We start from the raw sequence: 20,817 nt of genomic DNA on the forward strand, positions 1-20,817 counted from the left end.
CTTTTTTTATCAATAAATTCATACACATATAAATTAAACAAGAGAGCCACCTGGGGGGGGCACATGGTTCCAGAATATCTGTACATCATCTCTATCCTATATGTAATGTATTGACACTAAATATAGCACAAGGTAATTACATCCAGTATCAATTTAACGTTGTAACTCACAATTATATCCTCAATAATGGTTCTACATCGGCATATGGTCATAGACAAATGCCCAAGAAAATAATTATTATTTAGCCATCCAGGCATATGATTTCAAAATAATTTCATTGGGCATATCTCCACCATCACCAAATATATCACCATCTACCCTTTTATTTGCTATTGTCAGTGTGGTATGTTAAAGGACACACAAGGGCTTCAATAATCTGTTTACAAGCGAAATAAGGTATAATATAGCAGATCACATACACAGTTAAATCGGCTTATAGATTATTTATACATCTTCAGCACCAGCTGATTTTTATATATGATAAGAGCCAATACCACCACTATACGTGCTGTCTCACCAACCACCTCCAGGTGATTAATCCCCACATGCCACACTGATTCTGCAACAAAACATCCATCGCCTGGGTAAACAAGGCATGGATATCTTGATGAAGGCAATATAACAAAGACAATCATTCAGGATTAGGATTTAGAATCATTCAGGACTAGGATTAGAATAGAGAAAATACTCACATTAACAAATGACTCGTCTGGCCATGCGTCCCTCCACCCCTTTATTTATTTATTGATAATAAAATAATATTTCATAATAAATTGGATTGATTCACTTCATTCTTGGTTGGTAATCTGGTGCCAAGTTGTGTTAGACACATACTTACCTGCCTAGGGACATTGCTGTGACCGGCGAACCACCTCCTTTCTAAGGGGGCAGTTCGTTCGGCGTCATAGCGACGTCACTAAGCAGCCGCCCAATAGAAGCCGAGGGGCAGAGATGAGCGGGCCGAACATCCCTCCCACCTCATTCCTTCCTCATTGCTGGCGGTCGCAGATAATGAGATGTTCCTCGTTTCTGCAGTGTCACACATAGTGATGTGTGCTGCCGCAGGACCGACGACCAACCTCGCTACTTACCAGACAACGATTTTTGGTAAATGAATGACCTCTCACACACCACCGATTTTTACCTCTTTTGCGATCGTTTACGGTCGCACATAGGTGTTACACGCTGCAATGTCGCTAACGACGCCGGATGTGCGTCACAAACAGAGTGACCCCGACGATATATCGTTAGCAATGTCGCAGCATGTAAATGGCCCTTAAGAGCCGGCAAAAGATATAGTGAAGGATCGGTCAGAGAGGTTAGAGGAGAACCAGGAGAGAAAAATGTCCTTGAGGCCAACAGAGCAGAGCATGGTGAGGAGGAGCTGATAGTCCAAAGTGTCAAAGGCGGCAGAGAGATTCAGGAGAAACAGCATTGAGTAGTGATAGTTGGAATTTGCTGTTAGTAAAGGTACCGTCACACTAAGCGACGCTCCAGCGATCCCACCAGCAACCTGACCTGGCAGGGATCGCTGGAGCGTCACTACACGGGTTGCTGGTGAGCTGTCACACAGGCAGATCTCACCAGCAACCAGTGACCAGCCCCCAGCCAGCAGCGACGCATGGAAGCATGCTGCGCTTGGTAACTAAGGTAAATATTGGGTAACCAACCCGATATTTACCTTGGTTACCAGCACGCACCGCTTAGCGCTGGCTCCCTGCACTCCTAGCTACAGTAGACATCGGGTTAATTACCCGATGTGTACTCCGGCTACGTGTGCAGAGAGCAGGGAGCTGGCACTGGCAGTGTGAGAGCGGCGGACGCTGGTAACGAAGGTAAATATCGGGTAACCAAGGTAAGGGCTTCTTGGTTACCTGCTGTTTACCGTGGTTACCAGCGTGCGCATAAACCGGCTCCTGCTGCCTACACATTCAGTTGTTGCTCTCTCGCTGTCACACACAGCGATGTGTGCTTCACAGCGGGAGAGCAACAACTAAAAAATGGTCCAGGACATTCAGCAACATCCAGCGACCTCACAGCAGGGTTGTTGCTGGATGTCACACACAACAACATCGCTAGCAACATTGCTGTTACGTCACAAAAGTCGTGCCTCAGCAGCGATGTTGCTAGCGATGTTGCTTAGTGTGACGTGGCCTTAAGTCATTAGATACTTTAGCAAGGTCAGTTTCAATACAGTGTAAAGAAAAGAAACTAGATTGTAAAAGTTCAAGAAGAGAGTGATCAGAGAGATTGCAGATTAGATGAGAGTCGACCAAGTGTTCCAGAAGTTTACGGAAAAAAGACAGATTAGAGACAGGTCTGTAGTAAGCAGTCCAGTTATAGTCGAGGGATATTTTTTTAAGTAAAGGGGTTCGACATGTTTGAATGAACAAAGAGAGAGGCTAAATATTATAGTTAGGTAAGTAGTGACAGCTGGGGAGAGGGACTCAATGAGATGTGAGGGAATAGGTTCCTTGGTGCAAGTTGAAAGTTGAGAAGAAGCAAGGAGCCTGTTAAATTCTTTTGTGACAGGCTCAATAATGGAAACTGAGCTTGAGGTGAGAGAGAGAACAGGGTCCAGGCTCTGAGGGGATTTTGCAAAAATGTTCTGATGGATGCGGTTAATTTTTTTTGTAGGGAGTAATTGGCCATAACTAATTCACTGACTAATCTAATTGGAGTAAACTATAAAACATAACATCTATTAATTTCATCTAAAAAGGCTAAAAAGCGCCTTTTAGTGCATAAGTGACAAACATGCTTTAACTCCTACATGACCTAGGACGTAACAGTACATCATAAATCATGAAGGGGTGATCACCACTGGCTGGTGCATTAACCCGGTAGTGATCCCCGCACATGTCTGCTGGTTTTAACAGCAGACATGTGTGCCTCACAGGCACAGGTGGATCCGTGATCCACCCACACCTGTTAACCCCTTAGGCTATGTGCGCACTTACCGGATTTTGCCGCTGATTTTTTGCGGTTTTGCTGCATGTTTCGCTGCAGAAAATGTTCATAACATCTCTGCAGTGAATCACCAGCAAAACCTATGGGCCAAAAAATCCTGTGCGCACTAGGCGGAATTTGACAGCTGCATGTTTTGCTGCGGGATTCCCGCAGCAAAAACAATTGCATGTCAATTCTTTTCCGCACGTCGCTGCGGGATTTCACTCCATTGACTCCAATGTTAATCGTGAAATCCCGCAGGGAATAACGCAGGCAGCAAATTCTGTGCGGTTCACTGCGTTTTCCTGCGTTATTCCCTGCGGTATTTCGCGGTTTACCTCCAGTAATGTACATCGCTTGTCTGCGGTTTGCAGGGAAGTGATGTCATTACAGGAAGAGGAAGCCATGCAGAGGGTAAACAAACACAGACATCACAGACACACACAGACATAGAACACATAGACACAGACACATAGAACACACATAGAAATCAAACAGAAATATAGAAAACAAAGCACGTGGGCTCCGCTGTATATTTACCGTCCAGCTGAGGTAAGCACACAGCGGCGGCCCGGTATTCTCAGGCTGGGGAGGGAGAGGGGCAGGGTTAATGTTCCCCGCCTCACTCCCCCTCCCGCAGCCGAGAATATCAGCCGCAGCTGCCCCGGTACTGTCGCATGCATTATGCGGCACTACCGGAGTGTCCCCGGCTCTTCCTGCCGCCGTGTAGCAGTGGCAGCAGGGTAATACAAGGAGTTAATGATGGCGGATCGCCGCCATTAACTCCAGGCTTGATCATGGCAGCGTCTATGTGACAGCTGACATGATCAACCCGTAAGCAAAGTGAATAAAACACACAGAAAAATCCTTTATTTTAAATAAAACAAACAAGCCTCGTTCACCATTTTATTAACCCCCCCCCGAAACAAAGCTCCGGCGTAATCCACAGCTCCAGCATAATCCACAGGTCCTGCGCTGCTTACATCCAGCCGCAACTGACACACAGCGCTGAATGAATGCAGCCTCGCAGCGAGACAGCAGAGGTAATTACCGGTCATTTCCCACGGCCGGTAATGTGAACTCACTGCCGACCGTGGGAAATGCAGCGATCTGTCCTCTATCTATCTGTCTATCCCTCTATCTATCTGTCTATCTATTATCTATCTATCTATCTATCTATCTATCTATCTATTTTTCTGTCTCTATATCTATCTACTATCTCAGAATGAAATGACTTTTTTTTTTCAATGTGCTTTATTGCATTGAATGCAATAAAGCACATCCCAACCCGCATGCGGCAAAACCGCGGCAATACCGCGAACAATACCGCGGTAAAACTGCAGCAAACCGCTGCAAACCGCATGCGATTTTCGGGTGTGGTTTCCCGCGGTGCGGTAATCTTTGAATAACTGCGGAATTTTCTTGAGAAAATTCCATTTTCCAGTGCGCACATAGCCTTAAATTGAACTGTCCAATTGTGACAGTGCGATTCATAGCACTTTCATAGCACTATAGCAAAGAACGCATTTTTTCCCGCCGCCATCGAAGTCCTTGTGACGCAATCCCAGGGAGCCGATCGTTGCTATGGTAGCACAGGGTCATGTGATGAATCCTGTTGCTATCATGATGCAGTTCCTGTTACAGCCAGCAGAGTAGCAGCTGTAACAGTAACGCAGCATTTCTACTGATCAGAGCGATGCTGCTCTGATCAGAAGAAATGAATCAGTGATCAGACTGCTGATCCTTATAGCCCCCTAGAGGGACTAGTAAATAAAAAAAAAAAAAGGAAATAAATGTTAAAAATTAAAAAAATAAAATAAAAAAACCCCCAAAAGTTCAAATCTCCCTCATTTGCCTCACTGAAAATTAAAGGGTTAAAAAATAAAAATATACACATATTTAGTATCTCCGCATTCAGAAATGCCCGATCTATGAAATCATAAAATCAATTAACCTGATCGGTAAACAATGTAGCGGCAAAAGAATTCAAAACGACAATATTAGTTTTTTTGCGCAAAATGCAATAATAGGCGATCAAAACGTAGCATCTGTGAAAATCGTACAGTTTAAAACGTCAGCTTGAGACGCAAAAAATATGTGAGCATTTTGTGTGCTATACAGTGGTAGTGGATGGTTTGGAGTGATTCAGACATGTCAGTACGACCTCATTGTTGTACATGAAAGAGAGTAAAAGAGAGAGGCTGATGTAAAGAGAGTATACAGAATGTATAAAAGGGCAGTAGATCTGAGAGGGAACAGCAACTAAAACATATATGAAGCAAAGTGGTATGATTGGTGATGGCGGAGCACTAAAATGCTCTAATGCTCATTACTCAGTTCAAGCTAGACATACTCTCGGAAGACCTTGACGAGAATAACGAGCATTATGAAGATTCAATGATTGACCTGTTCGAGTCTCTGCCCACACACAGCCACCATAAACAGCATTATTGGTGGGAGGGAGGGCGGTGTTTTTCTTCTTTTGGTCCCACTACATCTGAGAACATTGTTTTATCCCCTGGGAAAGCCAACTTCAGAGACTCTCTCTGGGGTGCCTGCTCCCTTCATGCAGTGAATCACGTCTGTGCTTTGTGCTCATTGTTTCATCGATGACACATCCAAGCACCCATCAAACTCAGCCAAGCTCCATGAGTACCCTAATGCTTGATCAAGTACCAAGCAGTGCCGAGCATATTTTCCCATCACTTGATATGAGCAATAAATAATAATGTACAACTGAACAAGATGCATGTTTGTTTAAATATCAGGCATAGCTTATCTGTCTCCTGCCCTATCCACATGCCATGTTTAACTCACGAGATACTTTGAAAATATTGCTCTTTGAAAAATAGGCACATGTGCTATGACTAAGCCAGATTTGAGTATTGTGAAAGTGTCTGCTGTGATGTAGGACATAATTTCCCTTGTTGAATAATTTAGCAATTAGTAAGAGACCACAGCAGGAATTGCTATAGAAGATACACAAACACCCATACTGGGCAGAAAAAGATCATAAAACATCAAGTGAAAGAAAACTTTGAAATTTAGAAGCAAACCAAGGAACAATTAGTAAATAACAAACTTTGTGATCTTGTGAAATCACTAGAGATATTCACACTTGACAGATGGAACTCATGCAGATCAGTAAATTACAATATCCATGGAGGAGAGACGGAAGACACTCACCTGAAATGCGGTAAAAAAACCTTCTTATTCAACCATCACGTCAAGGGGAAAAGGCGTGGGGAGGTGGGAACACACAATCCGTCGGACGACGGCCGTTTCGCGTCTTTACAACTGGCGCTTCCACGAGTCCATGACCTCGTGGAAACATCAGTTGTAAAGACGCGAAACGGCCATCATCAGACAGATTGTGTGTTCCCACCTCCCCACGCCTTGTCCCCTTGACCTGATGGTTGAATAAACAGGTTTTTTTTACCGCATTTCTGGTGAGTGCCTTCCGTCTCTCCTCCATAGATATTGTGAATTGTGGTCTATTGGAATGAGCACCATGGCCAGTATGCAATGGAATTTATTGCCATATAACGCGTGTATAACCCTGGAATAAGAGGATTAAGCAGTTAGCTCGCTGAATGGTGCTAGTGTTTCTTCCTTTTTCTTCTAAGATTAGTGAATCACACCTTGGAGTCACTTCTGAGACATTTCTGCTGTGCATTACAAGCTGCACTTATGCATGCACAGACCATAGGTATGTCTAATAATAATCATTATATACTTTAATTGCAGCTTACTGGGAAATAACCTACACCCTGAAAATATCACAGCTCTCAAAGCCAAATCGCATAACAGCATCATTGTTGCCCACATAGATGAAAAATATGGTAAAGACTTTTGGCAAGGTTGGTGGGACTGGATATTTCAACGATGCAAAATATGCAACGATGAGAAGATTGTCTCTTTCTTAACAAAGGTGTACAGAGGACTAGGTCTTTGTGACGGCAAGGATACTGAGTGGATGAAGGACTGGTATATGCAGTTGGATGAATTTCTGCAGGAACGAATACAGCAGTGCTCAATAAAGAACATCGCTAAAAAGATGGAGACTCTGAGACACATGTTTCAGCAACAATCAGAAAATCACTAAAGCTGTATTAATCTCATGATCGTTTTAACTGTATCAGCTATGGGACTGAATGTATTTTATGTGATACCAATATGAGGAAGTGTCTTCTTACCTACCTCCATATGTGTGATGTTCCACGATAAACTACAGACATAACTGACATAATGAAAAACTTTTTTAGAAGTTTTTTTAATGAACATCCCCCTAATAAAATTCTATTTGTGAGTATAAAAGTTGTCATATACTGCATGTGTACAGCACCAGCAGCGGTCAAATCGCTCGGATCTAGGTGTCGCTACTCGTGGCTCGAGGGTCTCCGAACCCGGGATCTCCGGGTCACACTAAAATGTAATGGGGGAATTATTTACAAAGGGTTAGATAGTTCGTGACGCCACCTGTGGTGTGCAGTAACTGGGAGTACTGCCACTGCCGTTGGGAGTACCTGGGGTGAGGGAATGGGGGCAGCCAGATGACGTTACCCTCCATGGGTAGGGGAAGCCCCGGGACTATGGATGGAGGGGTTGTAGGGGAGCGCAGTCTCGCTGGGAGCAGGGGGGTGAGCAGGTACTCACTCAGAAGGAAAGTAGATGCTGACAACGTAGTAAACCAAGTCTCTGAGTGCCGCTGCCCTCTTGGGGGAACTCATCAGGGTCTACGTCCCCTGCAGTACTACCTGATGATCCAGAGCCTGCCTCCGTGCACAAATTTTAGTAGTGTCCAAGTGACCCGTAAGCTTGAAGCTGTCCGGGCCCCGCTCCCCACTTTTTCAGTGAAAGAGCTGTGATGTCAGGAGCTCACGCTTGGGATTTCAGTGGGCTGCTTTGGTTGGAAAGCCCTATCCCCTCGTTGTGCTAGTGCCCTTGATCTCTGAGCTTCGTTGGGACAGTCCATAAAGACCCTATCCTCCGCAGGTTAATTGCCGGGTTGCTTGAAGCCTCTCCCCGACCTAGGGTCCAGTACCCCGCCGTGCTTTTGGCCCCAGACCAGCTATTGTACTTGCTGCTGACCATCCTCCCAGACTAAGCCAGGCACCCAGTCCCAATATCCCGCGACCGGGTCTCCGACTGCTCCGGGTCCAGACCACCGTCTGCAACCCAATCTTCTCGTCCCCGGGAGCCACACGGTCCCTCCTAGCTCCTCACTGCTCAAGGGGTACCACTCAACTCACTTGTCACCTCCCAACTCCCTGCCTGACCCCTAGGTGGATGTTCCTATTCCAGCTTAGCAGCCCACTGGTGTGCCTGACAAGGTGTGGTATGAGATGTGATTGGGATTTTTGGATGCTGATGGAGGCAGTGCTACAGGTTGGGAACTCAGAACCAAGAGGAGTTGAGTCCTGCACTAAGAATAAGGTGCGTGCAGTACCCTGTGATGCCCTGACTAGTCCAGGGGCGTCACACATGAGGTATGTAATATCTGATACTTTACTTTGCATCCCTTATACACACTTAATATCCTCTGCACAAAGTGCTACATTTGTAATTATGGAATAATTGTATCCTTTGTACCTGGTAATGAGCAATCCTGTGAACATTTATGGAACATTAAACAACGTTCTTGTGACCCAGTAGACATTTATTTTCTTGTGGTTGAGTAGCCATGACTAGTGATGAGTAAATAGTAGCTATTTGTGTTTGGATTATACATAATGAATCACAAAAGTGCTACTCCAGTATTCATCACAAATAACGAACCTAATGCAAGTCAATGTGGAATTTGAGCATTTTTCATGAAGATTTCCCAGGAAAATGCTTTGGTTCCTCATTGATTTACATTAAGTTTTGTTATTCATGACGAATGCCGGAATAGTACTTTGGGATTCGTTATCAATAATCCGAGCAAGTATAGCTACTAATCGCTCATCACTAGCCATGCCTTTATGAGAAGGCTTCCTCATTTTGACTATTTGGTTTCCTATTCTGTAAATTACTGTATTACATTACTAAACATGTTTCGATATGTCACTCATCATATCATACAAAATTACCATTTCAGTGACCTGATTAAAGTAGAATTCTGGTTTCAGTTAACCCATGCATTATAGTGTCTATCACATGACCTGGACAGATTTTTAGCCATTGATTGTAGACATTAAAGAGATATTAAAAAAGCTGTCCATTTTCAACAGAATGGGACCCAAACTCTATAAAATAACTAAAATAAACTCAACGTGGTACTCACCCTCCCTGGGTCCAGTGTTGGTCCCGATGTTTTGGCTACAGCACTGACATTGTCAGCTACTCTAGCCAATCACTAAGCTCAATGGCTTGTTCTCCGAGCTCATCAGTTACTGATGTTAAAGCAGAAGCCTCAGACTTCAGTGATTGGCTAGAGCGGGGACGTGCGCTGATTATGTGACGTAACTCCTGTAGCCAAAACATTAAGCAGCATCCGAAAGCAAGTGCCCAGGTATGGTGAATTTGTTATTTTAGTTTTTTTTAAAGAGTTTCAGACTTTTTCGGAAAATGGACAACTTTTTTAACCCCTTCAGCCCCCAGCCTGTTTTCACCTTAAAGACCCGGCCATTTTTTGCAATTCTGACCAGTGTCACTTTGACAGGTTATAACTCTGGAACACTTCAACGGATCCTGGCGATTCTGAGATTGTTTTTTCGTGACATATTGTACTTCATGTCAGTGGTAAATTTAGGCCGATATGTTTTGCGTTTATTTGTGAAAATTTCGGAAATTTAGCGAAAATTTTGAAAATTTTGCAATTTTCAAAATTTGAAATTTTATGCCCATAAATCTGAGAGATATGTCACACAAAAAAGTTACTAAATAACATTTCCCACATGTCTACTTTACACCAGCGCAATTTTTGAAAAAAAAAAAATTTCCGTTAGGAAGTTAGAAGGGTTCAAAGTTCATCACCAATTTCTCATTTTTCCAACAAAATTTACAAAAAAAATTGTTTAGGTACCACATCACATTTGGAGTGATTTGAGAAACCTAGGCGACAGAAAATACCCAAAAGTGACCCAATTCTAAAATCTGCACCCCTCACTCTGCTCAAAACCACATCCAAGAAGTTTATTAACCCTTTAGGAGCTTCACAGCAACCAAAGCAATGTAGGCGAAAAAATGAAAATTTTACTTTTTTAACACAAAAATGTTACTTTAGCCATAAAAATTAGTATTTTCACAAGGGTATCAGGAAAAATGCATCATAAAATGTATCGTGCATTTTCTCCTGAGTACGCAGATACCCCATATGTGGTGGTAATCAAATGTTTGGGCACACAGCAGGACTCGGAAGGCAAGGAGCGCCATTTGAATTTTTGAGTGCAAAATTAGCTGCACTCATTAGCGGACGCCATGTCGGGTTTGAAGACTCCCCGAGGTGCCTAAACAATGGAGCTCCCCCACAAATGACCCCATTTTGGAAACTAGAGCCCTCAAATATTTTTTCTAGATGTTTGATGTGCACTTTGAACCCCTGGGGGCTTCACAGAAGTTTATAACGTTGAGCCGTGAAAAGAAAAAAAATTTTTTTTACAACAAAACTGTTGCTTCAACCAGGTAGCTTTTTTTATCACAAGGGTATCAGGAAAAAATGCACCATAAAATTTATGGTGCATTTTCTCATTTTCTCCTGAGTACGCAGATACCCCATATGTGGTGGAAATCAAATGTTTGGGCGCACGGCAGGACTCGGAAGGCAAGGAGCGCCATTTCACAGCAAAATTGGTTGGAATTATTAGCGGACGCCATGTTTCATTTGGAGACCCCCCCGAGGTGCCTAAACAATGGAGCTCCCCCACAAATGACCCCATTTTGGAAACTAGAGCCCTCAAATATTTTTTCTAGATGTTTGATGTGCACTTTGAACCCCTGGGGGCTTCACAGAAGTTTATAACGTTGAGCCGTGAAAAGAAAAAAAATTTTTTTTACCACAAAACTGTTGCTTCAACCAGGTAGCTTTTTTTATCACAAGGGTATCAGGAAAAAATGCACCATAAAATTTATGGTGCATTTTCTCATTTTCTCCTGAGTACGCAGATACCCCATATGTGGTGGAAATCAAATGTTTGGGCGCACGGCAGGACTCGGAAGGCAAGGAGCGCCATTTCACAGCAAAATTGGTTGGAATTATTAGCGGACGCCATGTTTCATTTGGAGACCCCCCTGAAGTGCCTAAACAATGGAGCTCCCCCACAATTGACCCCATTTTGGAAACTAGACCCCTCATGGAATTTATCTAGCTGTTTAGTGAGCACTTTGAACCCCTGGAGGCTTCACAAACGTTTGTAATGTTCAGCCGTGAAAATATTTTATTCTTTTTTTTACCACAAAATTGTTTTTTCAAACAGGTAGCTTTTTTTTCCACAAGGGTATCAGAAAAAAATGCACCATAAAAAGTATTGTGCAATTTCTCCTGAGTACGACGATACCTCATATGTGGTGGAAATCAATTGTTTGGGCGTACGGCGGGGCTCAGAAGAGAAGGCGCGCCATTTCACAGTAAAATTGATTGGAATTATTAGCAGACGCCATGTTTCATTTGGGGACCCCCTGAGGTGCCTAAACAATGGAGCTCCCCCACATGTGATCCCATTTTGGAAACTAGACACCCCCCCCCTCCATACAAAAAAATTAGTTTGGCGAAATAAAAAATACAGACATCAGAAAAAAAAAAAGAGCGCCTGCCACTAAGACCAGTGCCAAACGTGAGAGCAATGCACGAGTCTCGCATCGCATCATCCACTGCAGTCTGGAAGCGAGCAACTGCGCTGGATAATGCGATGCGAGAGGGCGGGGCGGCAGATGAGAAAGGGCGCAGCAGATGGAAGATGGGAAAGGGCGCAGCGGATGGAGGAGCGGCAGAGGATGGGAAAGGGCGCAGCGGATGGATGATGGGAAATGGCGCAGCGGATGGATGGGAAATGGCGCAGCGGATGGAGGAGTGGCAGAGGATGGGAAAGGGTGCAGCGGATGGAGGAGCGGCAGAGGATGGGAAAGGGCGCAGCGGATGGATGATGGGAAATGGCGCAGCGGATGGATGGGAAATGGCGCAGCGGATGGAGGAGCGGCAGAGGATGGGGGGGGGGTGAGATGGGGATACCTACCTTACAGGATGGATCTAGGCAGCAGGATCACAGCAGACAGAAGAGGCAGCAGATGAAGGAGGCAACAGATCGAGGAGGGTGAGAGGGGGCAGTAGATGGAAAATGGGAGAGAGCAGGCAGCAGATCGGGGAGGGGGGCAGAGTCTGATGCGAGAGAGAGATGGCACATGTAGGGGAAGGGAGGGGGGCTTGCAGCACATGTAGGGGGAGGGAGGGGGGCTTGCAGCACATGTAGGGGGAGGGAGGGGGGCTTGCAGCACATGTAGGGGGAGGGAGGGGGCTTGCAGCACATGTAGGGGGAGGGAGGGGGGCTTGCAGCACATGTAGGGGGAGGGGGGCTTGCAGCACATGTGCTGCAAGCCAGCCACCCTCCCCCCACATGTGCTGCAAGCCAGCCACCCTCCCCCCACATGTGCTGCAAGCCAGCCACCCTCCCCCCACATGTGCTGCAAGCCAGCCACCCTCCCCCCACATGTGCTGCAAGCCAGCCACCCTCCCCCCACGTGGGGGGAGGGTGGCTTGCAGCACATGGAGGGATAGGTGGTGTGGCGATGGAGAAGGGGCAGCCGATGAAGGAGGCGGCGGCCGCAGCCGATCGGGGGCAACAGCGGCTGAAAAAGGTGGGTGCGACGGCGGCGGGGACAGTGGCGAGCATGGCGGCGGGGACGGCGGTGGATCGGGAGCGGCGGCGGGGACAGCGGTGGAGCGGGAGCATGGCGGCGGGGACGGCGGTGGATCGGGAGCGGCTGCGGGGACAGCGGTGCAGCGGGAGCATGGCGGCGGGGACAGCGGTGCATCGGGAGCATGGCGGCGGGGACAGCGGTGAAGCGGCAGCAGCGGCGGGGCGATCGGAGACAGCGGCGGTGAAGCGGGAGTAGCGGCGGGGACAGCGGTGAAGCGGGAGCAGCGGCGGGGCGATCGGGGACAGGGGCGAGCGGCGGGGCGATCGGGGACAGGGGCGGGCGGCGGGGACAACAACTTACCGCTCTCCTCGGCTTCTAGGGACGATCACAGGCCGCAGATCCACATTGATTGGAGAGAGCGGTCACAAGACCGGTCTCTCTAATCAGAGCTGGGGGCGGGTGAAGCATCGATCACCCAGCTCCAGCCAATGGCCAGTGCTACAGCAGCACTGATCAGGGCTGGATTTCAATGTTCCAGCCATTTTCAATGGCTGGAACATTACAGTGGCTGTAATTGGCTGAGCGGCGTTCGTCAGCCAATCACAGCCTCTGTAGGTTCGGGGAGGAGGCACCACCCCTCCTGAGGTCAGGCAGAGGTCCCCTCCTTCCCGAATCTACCGTTTAAGTAAATAAATTTCACTCCCCGGGGCTCCGGGACCGCGATTTCGCCAGGACGTACTGAGTACGTCATGGGTCGTTTAGCACCATGTCACCATGACGTACTCAGTACGTCCAAGGTCGTTAAGGGGTTAACATCAGTAATGGAATTAGAAAATTGCATAATTTCATAATGAAAGAATAGGCTTTATTTGCTTAAACAGGAATACCCATTCAAATCCTTACATTGGATGAGCGAAAAAAGGATATACTAATAACATGCTCAGTTAGCGTGGTGTGTACATTAGACTACAACACACAAACATCTGCATAAGTAAAGGACGAAAATATTTTTGGAAGATAATAATAAAATATAAGGAGGAATGAATAATAAATAACATTATGGTAACAAATCTTTACTAATAAACATAAAGTCTCTAAAGTAGCTCTGCTCCAGAATGAAGAAAATGGCTTCTCTAGTATCACCTATACTATTAGCCGGACTTCCACAAGAAATATCAATTTTATGCTATTTTCTATTATCAAAGAGCTACAACAGTGATGTCTAGACTTTACTGCTTTTTATATATATAGTAAATCACTCTACTCTAGTTGTTCATCCATTGTACTAACAGCTTCAAACACTGTACGATGCCCTCACAGTCCCCACACAGTATGTCAACCCCACAGTCTCGCCGTATTTGTCGGACTATAAGAAGCACCTTTTTTCCCCCCAAATGTTGGAGGAAAGTGGGGTGTGTGTCTTATAGTCTGAATGTAGGGCTGCAGGGAATGAGGGTGCTGCGGTGGAGCAGGTCATCGGCGGCACGAGCAGGCTGTAGCAGCCTGCCATGACCACGTGGACCCGCTCATTTAATATGCACGCCCATCATCTCTCAGCATTGAAGCCGGCGCTGACAGGTGAGAGGGATGATGGGCGGGGGCTGCGCATATATTAAACAGCCTGCCCGCATGATCACCCCTGGCAACTACAGCCTGGAGTGATCATGTGTGGCTGTATTCACTGCCCCCCGCGCATCATCATCAGCGCAGGGTGCAGTGAATCAGTATAACTCACCGGCCACGATCCCTGCAGCACCGCGATGTCCTCCTGTCTGTGCCGGCGGCGACTGTGTGGAGACTAGCGGTGCTCACAGTGATGACGTCATCGCTGTGCACACGTGTCAGCACGCAGCCGCTGCTGGCACAGACAGGAGGACATCACGATGCTGCAGGGATCGTGGCCGGCTCCATACTTCAGCGCTGCTGCTGACACAGATGGAGGAGGAGCGATGCTGCAGGGAGTGAGGTAAGGTGAGTATGAATGTTTATTTTTTTATGTGCCATGGGATGCGGGCTGTATACCAGGATGGGGGTATATAGCAGGATGAGGGCATATAGCAGGATGGGGGTGTATTATGAGCAGGATGGGCATATATGAGCAGGATGGGGGTATATGAGCAGGATGGTGGTATATAGCAGAATGGGGGTATATGAGCAGGATGGGGGTATATGAGCAGGATGGGGGTATATGAGCAGGATGGGGGTATATGAGCACGATGGGTTATATAGCAGGATAGGTCCATATGCCAGGATCGGGTATATAGCAGGATGCGGCCATATGTTAGTATATAGCAGGATGCGGCCATATGCCAGGATGACTGTATACATATACTGTATATACAAGGCAGGAGGATCATTACCAGGATGGGGTACCATAGTAGATAATTTGGGGACATTACCCCCATAATAGTGTCAGCAGCAGATCCTCTCCCTATAACAGTGTGTCATGACCACATTTTTTTGCTTTATATTTTATTTTCCTATTTTCCTCCTCTAAAACCAGAATGCGTCTTATGGTCCGGTGCGTCTTATAGTCCGAAAAATACGGTATTTCATCCCCACAAAGTCTCCCCACATAGTATAATGTTCCCACACAGTCTCCCCACACAGTATGTCATCCCCACACAGCTTCCCCACACAAATAACCATAACTCAACCCTTCTGGGAGTTTAAAGACCCATAAATAATTATCACCATTGTATTACAGTAAATTCAGAAACTGTTTTGTGTTTAATTAATTTTTATTACTACAAAAAATATATAAAAAACAGTTTATTATATTAAAATTGAATATAAATGCAGTTTCTACAATAAATCCAACCATATCAAGCACATAATTCCAAAAAAGAGGGACAGGATAGAAGTGGGGACACCAGTAAAAAGCCCAAAGAGGGAGGGGAAACAGACATCAGAGCCTACACCTGACCCAATTAATTTATGGGCAAAAATGCACGTAAAATAGCGTGTCTGGAGTAAATGCACAATATTTGAAAATCTAAATAGAAAGTCCCTGCTGTTCCACGAACGGACACTAGATGGCGCTCAAGCAGTGAAATCAATCAGAATGTGCCCGTTCGTTACAGCAATGGATTAAATGCAGCAGACTCCAGGCTTACCCATGTTAGTGGATTGTGAGGCTCAGATGTCAGGTCCCAACCCAAGCCCGACGGACGTTTCAAGGTAATCTTCTTCGGGGGCCATGAAGGGAATAGAAAGGAGTGTGTTTAAATAGGGTGGGTGCTAATACAGGAAGTGCATGTGGGGGGCGGTGTTATGCACACATGACAAACGCTCTCCGGCCATTCCAGGGGAAGCATGGGTGGGAGGAAATCTCCTTGACGTCATTTACCCGTGATTCCCCTATCCGGAAGCGTCTTTGAGCGGTGTCAGCGTGCACACGCCCACCACATGCGCTCAGAAGCACCATGTTGGTTGTGGGCAGATAGAAGGGCAAGCGTAGATGGGAAAGAGGATAGAATGTGGGACCAGATCAAATCAGTGTCACAAAAGGACTAAATATATATAAAGATCTACATAGAGTGACGATATATACCACTACTATACAAATACATCGATCAAAAATCCCACATGAAGCACATAAGGTAGATAAGGGACATTTATGTCCCCATGTACCCAAGATACACCTCAAAATATCATCCCATAAATATACCACATCAATAGAGGATGTAATCAGCTACATATTTATTCTCTAATCCCAACACAATATTAGGCGAGCACCACAGGTGGCAATCCAACAGAATACCCTAGAGATAAACAAGAAAAGGAAAAAAAAAAAAAAAAAGGGTAATTAAAAACAAAAACACACAGATAAAAAATAATTGACAGATTTTACGGAGGATCTGTCAAGATCACAGAAAAGGAGAGAAAGATAATTTTTCGTTCAAGCCATGTGGGGACATTGTCCCCAGGCGTACGATCCAGCGACATTCCAGCTGCGCCAAGATCCGTTTTTTATTTCCTCCTCTTGACCCCAATTGAACCTGGTCAGTCCCTCTAATTTTGAGGTTGGTAGGATCACAATTGTGGCACAGCTTGAAATGGCGTGGGATCGTCCTGAGGGATTCTAGGTCCTTCACCTCCCGTGCCGCAATTATGTTTCTGACGTGTTCCCTAGTGCGGACGCGGAGTTCTCGCGATGTCAACCCTATATATACCAAATTGCAGTCGCACACGGCATAGTAAATGACGTGTGTCGTACTGCATGATATAAAACTCCTGATTTTATACTCCCTCGAACCGTCCGCAGTAGAGAACACGCCTGTATGTATCAAATTACGGCACGCTAAACAGGATCCGCATGGGAAGCATCCCACCCTGGGGTTACCACTGCCAAAAAGGGGAGGAATACTTGGCACATAATGGCTCTTTACCAAGTGGTCTTTTAAATTCCTTCCTCTTCTGGCAGTCAACATAGGTCGATCGGACAGGGCATTTCTCAAGGACTGGTCGGTCTGTAAGACCGGCCAGTGCTTATTGAGAATTTGTCTAATTGCACCCCACTGGTTGTTATATGTCGAGATGAACCGTATTTGAGATAGTCCCGATTCATCTCTCCGTACCCTAGGTAGCAATTCCGCGCGTGGGGTGTTCCTAGCTCTCTGGTACCCCTTAATGCACCTATGGCTGTATCCCCTATCAAGAAATCTATCACGCAGACTACCAGCCTGATTTTCAAAGAAAGCATCAGTAGAGCAGATCCTCTTTAATCTTAAGAATTGACCTGCTGGGATGGCTCTAATGGTTGAGTCTGCGTGCGAGGATGAGGCGTGAAGCAGGGCATTCACTGCAGTCTTTTTTCTGTAGAGGTCAGTTTGTATAAACCCCCCACCAGTATTTAGCACCCTGATGTCCAGAAAATCGACCAGGTCCCTATCTGTCCTATAAGTCAGTTTGATGTTATATGGGTTATCATTCAGGTCCGCCATGAAGCTGTGCAGTTCAGAATCGGTACCCCTCCAGATCATAAAGATGTCGTCTATATATCTATACCAGCACTGCGCCTGGGCTGCGGCCGGCACGCCGTCGCCGAAAACCCCCCTCTCCCAGAAGCCGAGAAAGAGGTTTGCGTACGACGGCGCACAAGCCGCGCCCATCGCAGTGCCCCGTTCCTGGAGGAAGTACCGGTCCTTAAATAAGAAGAAATTATGTGTCAATATGAACCGCAACAGCTCCAGGACCAGACCCTGAATGGATTTATCCCAATTGCTCATGGACAGATAGAACTCAGTCGCCACCAGACCATCAGAGTGCCTTATACAGGTATATAGGGTCTCAACATCCGCCGTTACCAATAAAGTTCCTTCATCAATCCAATCTCCGTAGGACGTCCGAGGTGTCTCTGACATAGGAGGGCAGAGTTTCCACAAGTGGGTGGAGATAATATTCAATAAATTTGCAAATGGGATCACTCAGCCCTCCAATGCCAGAGACAATCGGACGCCCCGGTGGACATTCCAGATTTTTATGGACTTTCGGTAGTAAATAAAAAGTTGGCACGACCGTATGTTGAGAAAAAAGCCCCTCAAAGACTTTTTTAGTTATAATGCCCTGTGTCACAGCCCTATCTAAATTCCTGAAGAGTTCAGCCGAGTATTTCTCCAGCGGGCTACCAGAGAGCCTGGAATAGGAGTCTTTATCTCTTAGTTGCCTGAACGCTTTGCGCTCATACATAGATACTGGCCAAATTAGAACGTTTCCCCCTTTGTCAGCAGGTTTGAAAACTACCCCCTCCATGTTTTTTAGTTCCTCCAGGGCTTTCCTCTGTTTAAATGTGAGGTTATGTTTAGCGCCTTGTGTGTTAAGGGACATAAGATCTTTTGTCACCAACTTATTGAAAATTTCCACCTGGGGGGAGGCTGAGAACGGGGGAAACGTGGTAGATTTGGGATAGACAGATTTAGGGAACCTCTCTCTCTCCATACCTGCAGATTCAGCTTGTAGTTCTTCCAGAATCTTAATGGCCTCAATCTCTTCCCTCGAAAAGGAGTGCGTGTCCAAATTTCTACCAGCATGCAATTTATGCAAAATCAGCTTGCGGGAGAACAAATTCAGGTCCTTGACGACTGTAAAAAAGTCAAAGTTAGAATCTGGGGCAAAAGTTAAGCCTAATTTAAGGACCTCCATCTGTGCCCCCAACAAAGTATAATCAGATAAATTAATTACCTCCATATTCCCCTTCTTGCTCCTTGTCTCCATTACTGGAGGTGAAATTAATTTTCTTTTAGACCAATTTAGTCCTCCAGCCTTATGCTTATTTTTGGTCTGTCTCGGGCCACCCAATCTTTCACCAAGGTCCAAGTCCGTGCTTCTCCCAGCGGGAGTTTCATCCTCAATTGATGAGGCAGAGGAGAATGAATGGGACCTTGACTGGGGTGCATTAGTCCTCCTCTTTAAATTTTTCCCCCATCTATAGACATGATTACTTTTGTAGTCGGAAGAGTCTCTTTGATATTTTTTAGTTTTTGTTATTATAATCTCTTTTTCCCATTTAGAGAATTCTTTCTCCAGATCAGTATTCAGCACGGACATTGCCTCCTGTGAAAGGAGTGTAAGGAGTTGGCCCTGAATAGATTCAATTTCGGTTTCCAAGGTTGCTATTGAGGCCGTATTGGCTTTAATGAGGAGATGCATAAAATTTCTTGAACAATTTGTTGATGCATCCTCCCACTCTTTTTTAAAAGAGTCATCAATACTGGGCAATGTCGGGAAGATTTGGACACGCAGTCCTCTAGGTATGAGGTTTCTGTTTAAGTACTTCTCCATAAATGTTTTGTTGCACCAAATTCTAGTTTTTTGGTGTAATAATTGCTTGAGTTTTGTAATCAGATCCTCCGAAACTCCATCATTTAAAATCATTTCAGTATCCTCACTAAAAACCTGGTCAATTTTGGAAAGCCATGACATCTCACGGGCTTTGTGGTCCATTTGCCCTTGAAACACTGCTGTGAAAAAACACAGTAAAACACAATTAACCACAAAGATAGGGCAGAAACAGGACCTCATTCTTTAATCATCGGGTCACTCCCACATAAGACACTAATAACCATAACTCAACCCTTCTGGGAGTTTAAAGACCCATAAATAATTATCACCATTGTATTACAGTAAATTCAGAAACTGTTTTGTGTTTAATTAATTTTTATTACTACAAAAAATATATAAAAAACAGTTTATTATATTAAAATTGAATATAAATGCAGTTTATACAATAAATCCAACCATATCAAGCACATAATTCCAAAAAAGAGGGACAGGATAGAAGTGGGGACACCAGTAAAAAGCCCAAAGAGGGAGGGGAAACAGACATCAGAGCCTACACCTGACCCAATTAATTTATGGACAAAAATGCACGTAAAATAGCGTGTCTGGAGTAAATGCACAATATTTGAAAATCTAAATAGAAAGTCCCTGCTGTTCCACGAACGGACACTAGATGGCGCTCAAGCAGTGAAATCAATCAGAATGTGCCCGTTCATTACAGCAATGGATTAAATGCAGCAGACTCCAGGCTTACCCATGTTAGTGGATTGTGAGGCTCAGATGTCAGGTCCCAACCCAAGCCCGACGCACGTTTCATGGTAATCTTCTTCGGGGGCCATGAAGGGAATAGAAAGGAGTGTGTTTAAATAGGGTGGGTGCTAACACAGGAAGCACATGTGGGGGGCGGTGTTATGCACACATGACAAACGCTCTCCGGCCATTCCAGGGGAAGCATGGGTGGGAGGAAATCTCCTTGACGTCATTTACCCGTGATGCGTCTTATGGTCCAGTGCGTCTTATAGTCCGAAAAATACGGTATTTCATCCCCACAAAGTCTCCCCACATAGTATAATGTTCCCACACAGTCTCCCCACACAGTATGTCATCCCCACACAGCTTCCCCACACAGTATGTCATCCCCATACAGCCTCCCCACACAGTCTCCCCACATAGTATAATGTCCCCACACAGTCTCCCCACACAGTCTCCCCACACAGTACATCATCCCCACACAGTCTCACCACACAGATCCCCAATATAGCATGATGTCCCCACAGTTTTCCAAAAGTACTGACAATTTGAAGAAAAATAATA

General features: G+C 45.6%; 2 protein-coding genes across 2 annotated transcripts in view; one reads left to right on the plus strand and one right to left on the minus strand.

Moving 5' to 3' along the window:
• LOC142297304 (NACHT, LRR and PYD domains-containing protein 3-like) overlaps positions 1–7,233 on the plus strand; it is a 131,510-nt gene extending 124,277 nt beyond the window's left edge. Inside the window, exon 8 of the mRNA XM_075341572.1 lies at positions 6,697–7,233. Within this exon, the coding sequence (XP_075197687.1) occupies positions 6,697–7,054 (358 nt within the window). The 3' untranslated portion in view covers positions 7,055–7,233. The remainder of the gene's footprint in view (positions 1–6,696) is intronic.
• BANK1 (B cell scaffold protein with ankyrin repeats 1) overlaps positions 1–20,817 on the minus strand; it is a 1,061,267-nt gene that overhangs the window by 34,064 nt on the left and 1,006,386 nt on the right. The gene's annotated exons all lie outside the window — the stretch shown is intronic.

Source organism: Anomaloglossus baeobatrachus, chromosome 1, assembly GCF_048569485.1.
Source record: "Anomaloglossus baeobatrachus isolate aAnoBae1 chromosome 1, aAnoBae1.hap1, whole genome shotgun sequence".
Taxonomy (NCBI): Eukaryota; Metazoa; Chordata; class Amphibia; order Anura; family Aromobatidae; genus Anomaloglossus; species Anomaloglossus baeobatrachus.